The 11,026-nt window shown below is 32.9% G+C and overlaps 1 protein-coding gene and 1 long non-coding RNA gene across 2 annotated transcripts in view; both read right to left on the reverse strand.

The window, feature by feature from the left end:
- Nucleotides 1–464: 464 nt before the first annotated feature.
- The window catches only part of LOC114078388, a 38,569-nt gene continuing 28,007 nt past the window's right edge, over nt 465–11,026 (reverse strand). The window contains exon 3 of the long non-coding RNA XR_003580082.1: nt 465–623. This is a non-coding gene — a long non-coding RNA (uncharacterized LOC114078388). The remainder of the gene's footprint in view (nt 624–11,026) is intronic.
- On the reverse strand, nt 3,517–8,735 carry LOC107026824. Its single transcript, XM_015227913.2, has 3 exons — nt 8,512–8,735; nt 3,884–4,015; nt 3,517–3,761 (listed from the first exon to the last, which is right to left on the reverse strand). The coding sequence occupies exons 1-3, from the start codon at nt 8,647–8,649 to the stop codon at nt 3,675–3,677; spliced, it is 357 nt and encodes a 118-aa protein (XP_015083399.1). The 5' UTR covers nt 8,650–8,735; the 3' UTR covers nt 3,517–3,674.

An 11,026-nucleotide genomic window follows, 5' to 3' on the forward strand; every position in this document is an offset into this window, starting at 1 on the left:
CCCCCTAACCTACCTACCTGTCCATACCTTTACCCCTCCCCCCTCGGGACCTCGAGGCGCCTTGTCCCAAGACCCCCCCTTCCCCGGGACCTCGAGGCACTGTGCCTTGTGGTCCCCCGCCCTTCCCTTAAAAAAAGTTCCTCAAAACAAAATTCATATACCAAAAAATTTCAGTAAATTATTTCGAGCCTGGAGTTTTTTATTTAATTAAATTAATCTAAGTATTCAAAGTTAGAATTAACCAGAACAAAAATAACTAAATACAATCCAACTATTTGAGAGAGAGAGAGTAACACTGTATAACAGTGTATATAGTCTTTTATATTCAATAGATTTATTAGTTAATATTATCCACTAATAAATATTGGCCTAACAATGCTTGTATATGATGTTATATGCAAAAGGTAGCATTCAAGTATATATAAATCTGTTAAAAGGGGAAAAAAGCAGACAAGCTTAGAAAATCAGTAACCTGCAAAACTTGTGCCAGAAAGAGGGAACATAAACAAAGTTGCTAGATGATGATGAAAGCTATCTTTTCGAATATCAACACAGAGGAATTCTTATGAGATTGCAAATGTTAAATAGACGCTTTTATGGAGCCATTTCAACATATGAAACACCTGCAGATGTATATATGAATGCTAACACCATTGAAGCCACAAAAAAAAAAAGAACTACAGCAATGACAGTACTTACCAATAGTAAGATTTTTTTTGCAGTTAATGTAACTTCAAATATTTCGGTGGTTTCATTTTCAAGATATTTTCCCATGGTTTTGGCGCAACTAGATTTTCTTTAATCCAAGCCAAACCATGTGCCAATTTTCATCTGCATATTATTATTATTATTATTATTTGCATTAGACACATTACAACAATTCACTCTACGTGTCCCCAATCTTGCAGCTATATCAAACAAGAAGCTACAAATTCTTTGTGCTCTTTTCTTGCCCACCCCATCCACATAATTGTGATGATGAAAATAATGTATATACTATATAATAATTAAAAATACCAATTATACCCTCCTCAAAACTGATCATTAAGAGATAATACCCAAGGGCAGAAATGTACTTACAATCCCAGAAAACCATGCTCCAAAAGCCTCCTCTAGTTTTTTTTATTTCTTCCAACCAGCTCACTATATATATACATGGCATACAGAGATAGATAGTTCAAACCAACAAGTATTCCAGCAAGAAATTAAACCTTGTCACAAATATAAATATCAACAAGCAGAGCATGGGTTACAGCAGTGAGTTTGGGTGTAGTAGAGGCACTAAAAGATCAAGAAGTTTGTAGGTGGAATTACACAATTAGAGCAATAAATCGGCACGCTAAGAACAATCTATGCATTAAGAGACAAGGTAATACCTATAATAGTGAAGACACTTAAAGATAAACATGAACTGTTTCCAGATTAATCATCATATTTTGAACAAACTAAACTCAAATGAAATAATGAAACACTGAGCATTAGATCAAAAATTAAAAGAAACAGGACATCCCCTCCATTAACACCATTTTCTTTGAAAATTTGACGATTGCTTCCAATATTTGGTTCAATATTTGGATAACAGATCATGCCATTCAAATATCTCTTTCTCTAAGTGAAAGCATAAAAATTTAAGATTCAAATCATAATAGTTCATAATATTCCACTAAACTAAAATTCTTTTGGGACTTTGATCAAACATCTCCAGGGCAACAAAATCTAGCCCCCATATTCAACGGAATATTAATATCAATTTTCAAAACCTCTGCCAGTATGAAGCTGCTATTTGAATATTAATATCAATTTTCAAAACCTCTGGCTCTATGAAGCTGCTATCTTTTTCAGAGTCACAGAGATTGGAAATCCATATTGAAGAGGTAAAAATCATTTGGGTAATTATGAGGATAAAATAATCATCAAAAAGAAAATAGATAAATACAGCAAAATATAACACAGAAACGGAAAATGAATGATGAAGATCCAAAGTCATCTCACTAAAATTCATCAATATACAAGAGGGTTTGAAGAAAAGCATAATCATATGTTTCGTTACTAACCCATGACTGATATACCAAATTCTCCATTCTTACAACGAGTTGACATGAAAACTATTCAATCAAAATCGACTAAACCCCCAACCCTAATACAAACGAAAATGGGAAAAAAAGTAGCTGATAAACATAGCAATGTCTCCATTCCTCATTTGCCAATAATTGAGAAATCAAAACCCATCTTCGCCTAATTTCAGTGCTACAATGGTAGCGAAGAAGAGAAGAGAAAGAATGTTTGTATTAATTTCAGTGGAAGAGATTTGTGGACAAAAGAGCCGTTGTATGACTTTTATATTTGCAAGTTTTGGGTTCAAATAAAATACTTCAGTCAAACTTAGGCACATGTGAAATGACACGTTTTTTTTCTTTTTTTAGTTACTCCATTAATTAAGAGTATTTATGGATACTCCATTAAGGGACAGAGAACTTGAACTGGTTTCACATTTTGTTCTCTTTTTGGAATGAGTAATAAATGTAGTATAGATTGTGAGGTTCATTTCATAGAAAATATAATTTGAATTTGAATTTTATGTCTTCCTCTATGCTCTGGATTACGTTTTATAAAAACAAGGGGTAATAAATAGCTACATTGTGTCAAATTTAGAAAGATTGAATTAATTTTTGGGTCAAGGTTCAACTAACTCGAAATAATTTGGGAACTATACATTCATAACAGAGTAAGTGATACACACCCTTTTGAATCACCTCATCAGTGATGGAGTTAAGATTAGTAATAAAGGGTTTAAAATCTAAAAAAGTAAACATGTGAATTATGAATTAATCGAAAGTGGTTCGACATCTATTATATATATATATATATATATATATAAATTAATTTTAATCACATATAAATAGTAAAATTTTTCATTAATGCGGATAAACCCCTAACATACTATTGGCTCCGCCTCTGCTTAAGATATGAAATAAATCTATTTTTAGGCTTAGCGATTTCACCCTTCCATCCAATTACAAATTCATTAAGAAGTTAAAATTGACTAAAGTTAAATCTCAATCTCCATTTTCCTAGAAAGCGGGTTTTTGGCTCCTAAATATCTCTACTATTCATATTTGAGTTTAATAATGTCCACTTTTATTATAATAGATAAATTTTATTAAATTTTTTTAAATACATGGCTATCATCTATTGATACATTTTAATTTATGTAAGTTAATCAACAAACCCATTATACTCTACTCAAATTAACTGAATTCAACCAATTAAATCAAATACAATAAAAAGAAAAAAAGTGATAATTGATTACAAAAATATTAGCCAATTTAAATTCCTAAATACATTAAAATCCAAAAAAAAATTAGATACAACATGATATTTAATACTGATAGAAGAGTGAGTATTAGCCAATTTAAATTCCTTTTTCATCGTAACTTGTCAAACTCCCACAATTTGGGAACTTTTATAAAAAAAATAATTATGCAATGATATGTAAGACTATAATAATGCGTAAGATCTCAAAGAATTGTAGTTCTGAACTGTTTTATTTCACTTTCTTTCGTGGTAATTGATTACAAAAATATCATGAAAAATTACATATTGACACATTGCGATGATCTTCCAAGTCAATAAAACTAAATGTATGATAATTGGTCGAGATGAATCTGACAAGTTCAAAAACTGAGAACTTCACCATCTTCATCATTTGGAAAGGTAACACATTTGAAAACTTTGCATTTTGTGCACAATAAGTATCCCACCTGCGCGGTAACATCAAGAAAAAACTTATTGAGGTTATCTTCCATCGAAAAATAATAGAATGTGAGATGATTACAATTCCTAGAAATTAATATAGGAATACAGAAAAAAAAAAAAAACTTACAGCTCTACATGATGGACACCGACGATAAATTTTGTTAGTCTCAGATTTCACATTGGTCTTCTGACCTTTACAAAAATCACAGAGCAGCCACCCAGTGCCACCACAAGGTTCACATAAGATTCCTTCCTCAACCTTTCAATTGAAAACAGACGGATAATGAGTTTGAAAGCAGCACACCGTCTCAGTAAGCAAGAAACAGAACACATATGTTGCAAGAGGCAAGAAGTAAAGATTCAGTATCTTAAATCGAAGAGCAGATAATATTAATAGAGATGAAGTATCTCCACTTAGAACGAGGTGGTTAAACCAATGCAGATCTAAACTATCTACCAAAAGGGGTCATTGTAAAACGGAAAAGAAATACATGAGAAGACAAACTGATCAGGATAGTAATGACATACAGAAATTTTAGACTATAATTAACCAGTTGATCTCACCATGTTAGTCGAGATACCAGCAACACTCATGTTAACATGGTCCAAATAGAAACAGATTACATTATCGTATCAAGATTACGGAATGAAAGGGGGCTCCGTGGAGTATTTTGTTGACGTCCTCCTATCACAGTTTATTAAGAAGAGAGACCAGAGATTTCTATCATCTATCAGTATGGGAACCTCCAAGAAATGCTTGTTCTTTTCACCAAGTTCACAGCAAAGGGCCATCCTTACAGTTGAAGATTTGAAGAGAAGGAAGATCGCATATATGCATTGCCAGGCTGCAACATGATTGTGGTGGACGGTGTTGTATCTGTTTGGGGAACACTGAACAATGCTAGCTATAGTTTGGGATATGGTGTTTAGGTGGACTTCAGAAGAAGGAAAAGAAGGCGCAGAGCATAAAATGTGGTTCCTATGTGGGTACTTTAAGACTAGGAAATGATTTCGTGGGGGGGGGGGGGTTAAACTTTTGGTGCAATTTAACAATATAGCTGACTGGCTGTTCATTTTCAGAGAGTGATATTATAGATGTTTTATATCTTTACAACACTTGTATAGCAGGATTTTCCTGAAGTATCAACAAATTATTATAATTCATAAAAGATATGGTCTAACAGAAGGCTATTTCCTAACTAGACTGAGGCATATGTGCCTTAGAAATTTAGAGGAACCTTATGAGGTATTCATGTTATACCCACACCAAAGTTAGAACATCCGGTAAATTAATTGTGCAGTAAAAGTTAATGTGATGAGGGAATGCAGAAGTTCCCCACAGTTTCTTCTGTCTTTGTATCTCAGCGGAACAACTTACAAATAGATAGTAGCCTCCGGACTAGCAGAGATAAATTCAACTTAAAGAATAGCTAGGGCAAAGCGAAAACATGAACCAGTAAGATATGACAGATAGAAATTACACATTCACCAACTATTTTGTACACGGGGCGAGGCAAGCACTGCTAATGAGAATGAAAGAATTCAGTTTGTGATGTAATCATCTAGCAGTACATGAAAAGTCCATAGAATTAGATATACTACTTTCTACAACTTTGTAGAAAGCTGCAATTATTTAGTAAGCATAACATAATTGGAGTGTAAAAAAGATCTTTCATGTATTTACTAGCGACAAAATCACATCTACTTTAATACATTGGTGTCAAAATTGTTAGAAACCAGTTATCAGGAGCAGGTGGAGTCATCCATGAGAGACCTGTCTACGTCTCATTCCAAGACCATTACTTGGAGATCAATGGACAAAAAGCCCAAAACTACTCGCGAAAATATTGGCAGTGGGACGAACCCAGCTAGGCTGATCCTAAACTGTTAATGAATGATCAGGACAGATAGAGAAGCTGATAACGAAAGTGCAGGATTGGAAAAGTGAGTGAAGGAAGAAGACGAGGGTGGAGGAGAGGAAATATGATCAGATCTATCTCCACCAATAGAGTTGATATTGGAACAGCAAAACATGATAATGTGGATGCTTGTTCATGATATCAGAGACCTCAACATGTAGGTGGCACGATCACCCAGAGGTGGATAATAACTCTACCACAAAGTAAAAATAAAAAAGTACAGGTTTGGTTAGAGATGTAGCAGTTACACAAACGAAGAAAAAGAGTAAGATGACTATGGCATTACATTGCAGGTGAGCTGCAAGCACGTCAGAGTAGGATGGAGTACATTGTCTACCAAATCCCATATCTAGAAGGATCGAATTCTTCATGAATCAACAATTGCAGTAGTTCATTCCCCTGGTGTTAAATGTATGTGTTCTTAAGTCATGTGTGTATTCTGTTTGACATGTATATATCTTCTCTTTTTGCTATCTTATTTCTCCAAGTCTCTTCCTATATGGCATTCAACTTTCTCTCTCATCCAAAAGTTCAGATTGTTAGTTAGGGTATACTTTAATACACTACTTAACTATATGCTTTTAACATTTGGATGGAAAATTTTTGGTGACGTCCTCCTACCACAGTGTATAAAGAAGAGAGACCACAGATTTCTATCATCTAGTATGGTCTCCTAAGATCTGAGAAATGCATGTTCTTTTCACCTAGTTCACAGCAAAGGGACCATCCTTACAGTTGAAGATTTGAAGAAAAGGAAGATAGCATATATGCGTTGCCAGGCTGCAACATGATTGTGGTGGGCAGTGTTGTATCTGTTTGGAGAACACTGAACAATGCTAGCTATAGTTTGGGATATGGTGTTTAGGTGGACTTCAGAAGAAGGAAAGAAGGCGCAGAGCATAAAATGTGGTTCCGATGTGGGTACTTTAGAAGGAAAAAAACATAACTTTTGGTGCAACCTTAAGCTTTCTAACAATATAGCTGACTGGCTGTTTATTTTCAGAGAGAATTTTTTTTATAGGTGTTCTATTTCTTTACAACACTTGTATACCAGGATGTTCCTGAAGTATCAACAAATTATTACTTCATAAAAGATATGGTCCAATAGAAGCCTACTTCCAAACTAGACTGAGGCATATGTGCCCCAGAAATATAGAGGAACTACATGTTATACCCACACCAAAGTTAGAACATCCTGGTAAATTAATTGTGCAGTAAAAGGTAATCTGAATCGAAATTCAATGAGGGAATGTAGAAGTTTCCCTCAGTTTCTTCTATCTCTAGAACTCCGCCGTACAACTTCGAAATAGATAGTAGCCTCGGATTCAGGAATAGCTGAGAAATAATCAACTTAAAGAATAGCTAGGGCAAAGTGAAAACATGAACCAGTAAGATGTGACAGATGGAAATATTCACCAATTATTTTGTCAAGCAATGCACAAGGGGAGCTAGAGCCGAGTCAGTTACTGCTAATGAGAATGCAAGAATGCAACTTTGTGATGTAATCTTCTAGCAGTACATGAAAAGTCCATACAATTACATAAAGTACTTTCTACAATTTTGTAGAGAACTGCAATTATTTAGTAAGCATAACATAATTGGAGTGTAAAAAAGATTCTTCATGTATTTACCAGCAACAAAATACGCATAACACAATTGGAGTGTAAAAAAGATTCTTCATGTATTTACTAGCAAAAAAATCACATATAGGATTAAATGGTGTCCCTACTTTAATACACTAGTGTCAAAATTGTTAGAAACCACTTATCAAGAGCAGGTGGAGTCATCCATGAGAGACCTATCTACTTCACATTCCCAAGACCATTGCTTGGAGATCAATGGACAAATAGCCCTAAACTACTCGCGAAAATCTTGGCAGTAAGACGAACCCAGCTAGGCTGATCCTAAATGTTTATGAATGAGCATTCTCTGTTATATCAGGAAAGATAGAGAAGCTGATAACAGAATTACAGGATTGGAGAAGTGAGTGAAGGAAGAAGACGAGGGTGGGGGGAGAGGAAATATGCTCAGATCTATCTCCACCAGTAGAGTGGATTTCAGAGTAGCAAAACATGATAATGTGGATGCTTGTTCATGATATCAGAGACCTCAATATGTAGGAGGCACAATCACTCAGATGTGGATAATAACTCTACCACAAAGTAAAATAAAAAAGAAGTACAGGTTTGGTTAGAGATGTAGCAGTTACACGAACGAAGAAAAAGAGAAAGATGCCTATGGCATTACATTGCAGGTGAGCTGCAAGCACGTCAGAGTAGGATGGAGTACATTGTCTACGGAAATCCTATATCCAGAAGGACCGAATTCTTTATGGATCTACAATTGCAGTAGTTCATTTCCCTGGTGTTAAATATATGTGTTCTTAAGTCATGTGCGTATTGTGTTTGCCATGTATATATCTTCTCTTTTTGCTATGATGCAAATTTTATTTCACCAAGTCTCTTCCTATGTACTCCCTCTCATCCAAAACTACTAAACTATAATATGCCTTAAATATTTTGATGGAAAAACTTTAATTTATTACCTTCCCCTTTATTCATTTCTCGTCCACTCCGTTATTTAACAAAATTCTTCCCAGACAAATCCATTTTCATACTTAGCATACAGCTTTATCTTCAAATACTGATCTTTAGAGGTAATATCAATAACATTAATTAAATTTCAAATATCATCATTAAGTCAGCCCGGTTCAAAAGCATCCCACATTGCCAACACAAACATTAGTGGCTGCTTTCATAGCTCGAACCCATTTAAATGCTCCGTAATTGAGCAAGAAAAATTACACATACTTACACCAGATATGAATTCTGAATACCTGCTGTTCTACCGGAAAACAACGCACGGGGTTGGAGAAACCACGGAAGGATTCAATAGGCACCTTATCCACCTTCTTTACAATTGGCAAGTTCAACTTCACAGTGATGTTAGCAGCTACGAACATAGAAACCGCCATTGTAGCAGCCTGAGCTTAAGCTTTTTCACTTTCACTATCAAAAAACCAACCATAACCACACATTCCTAAAGAAATCCATTCCAGACCAAAAACACCTTTTGAAATGGAAAAAAAAATGTGTAGTATTTTAACCCTCAATTTTGAAAATACTACAATTTTGCCACTTATTAGAGTTATTATTGTCCTTCAAGTTTTTAGTTAATAGTTTTTCTGTCCTTTATTATAAATTGTGAAATAATAAAGTCAAAAATGGATAAAAGTATAAATTATACATCTCAATTCTCATGGATGGAATGGAAAATCATTAAGTTTTCTACTTTTATATCGTGCTTATTAATTATTTATAATTCATAAAAATTATAAAATTAAGAATATTTTTATTATTTAGACGAAAACTATAATTTGTCATTTTTTTTCTTCTCGGGAGAAATACAATTGGAAGGAGATAAATATATCTAAACTAGTACAAAACAACATTATTAACTACACTAATAAACATAAAATTATTTAGGTATTAAGTGCAATAAAATGAAAGTAATCTTAATTAGGTTTCACTAGCTAATATTAATTAGTAATAAGGTGCAACATGTGTACTAAGCGTGTATAGAATAGAATAATTACTTTAACACGAAATTCTTATTCCGAGTGAAAAAATAGCAATGGTCTGTCTATACCTTAATCACCAATAAATTTCCTTCTATAGGATGAAGTGTGAAAAACACTACTCCCTCCGTCCGGTATTATTTGTCATGATTTCTATTTTTAAAGTCAAATTATAAAAATTTTAACTAACATTTTAAAATATATATCTCATCATATTAATATGCAAAAAATTGTAATTTATAGTATTTTTCATATAATTTTAGAATATCTAATTTTTTTGTTTAAAATATCGAATTAATATAATTTAATTTACCTTTGAAAATTAATCAAATTAACTTTTGAAAAGCGCAACATGACAAACAATTCTGCCAGAAAAAAGTATAAATTAGTTGACTTTTCAATTTCCTTCTTTCCCCTTAAAGAGGGATTAGGAGAGTCTTCTCTTTTTAATTATCGTACAATTTTTAAATAGATAGATTTTTTGTCTACTTTTATTTAGGGCAACTTTCACATATAGCAAATAAAAAATTCATATTTGTATGCTATAGCGAAGTTTGCATAGTTGCACTCTATAGAAAATATATAAACTGTATAATTCGCTATACATATACAGTTGAAGCAAATTGTATAAAATGAAGTGTATAAAACAAGAAAGAGAAAGACACTTCGGCAGAGAACTGTATAAAAATGAAGTGTATAAAACGAATTGTATTATTATAAGTGTATAGAAAAATTATATACAATTTGAATTTGTATAAAATGAGAAAGAGAGAAAGACAAAAGAGACCTGACAAGGAATATACAATTGAATTGAATTGTATACAACGAGAAAGAGAGAAATTAGATACAATTTGAAAATTGTATAAAACGAGAAAGAGAGAAAGGCAAAAGAAACTGGTAGGGTAGTATTTTTATTGTATAATTATAAGTGTATAGGACGAAAATATATGTACTTGCATGTGTATATACAATTTTCTCACGCTTTATACAAATAGAAACAATTTATACATTTCGCTTCTATTTGTATAAGTGAGAAAGGTGAGGGTGGCGAGCGAGATTTGGGAGAGTGGTGAGCGAGATCTGGAAGAGGGGAGAGAAGGGAACAAAAATATATGTATTTATACAATTTTCTCTGCTTTATACAATTAGAAACAATTTTTATACACTTGTGTTTGTATAAAAAGTGAGGAAGCGAGCGATAGATTGGAGGAGAGTGGCGAGCGAGATATTTGGGAGAGAGGCGCCTGACAATTTTTTGTAAACGTTTGTTATGGAGCACAATTAAATCAAACCCTAACTACTCCATTTATTTTAGGTTATTAATTTGCTATTATATATAATTTTCCCTTTTATTTATTATGTGTGCTTTTAGAAAGTTAATTTGTTTAATTTTTAAAGTTAAATTAATTTACGTTAATTTGATTTCTTTTTATTAAAAAAAATATATTCAAAAATTATATGAAAAATACTATAAATTGTAAAGTTTTACATATCAATATAATTAAAGTATACATTATAAAATATTGATGAAGTTCTTATAATTTAACTCTATAAAATAAACTATAACACTTAATTGTGAACGGAAAGAGAAACTACTGGTATTTAATTAAGGCTAAGGAATCAAAATTTAATAATATTTCCTAAAGCCCAACACTTATGGTTGATTAATATATAGAACGGATTAATTGCTATAAATACGTGTAACCAAATCAAGCTATAGCACACGAAAATCGTCGAAATGAGGGGTATGCTCGCTTCGGGGCTCGTTTGACCT

This window comes from Solanum pennellii, chromosome 8 (genome assembly GCF_001406875.1).
Source record: "Solanum pennellii chromosome 8, SPENNV200".
NCBI classification, from domain to species: Eukaryota; Viridiplantae; Streptophyta; class Magnoliopsida; order Solanales; family Solanaceae; genus Solanum; species Solanum pennellii.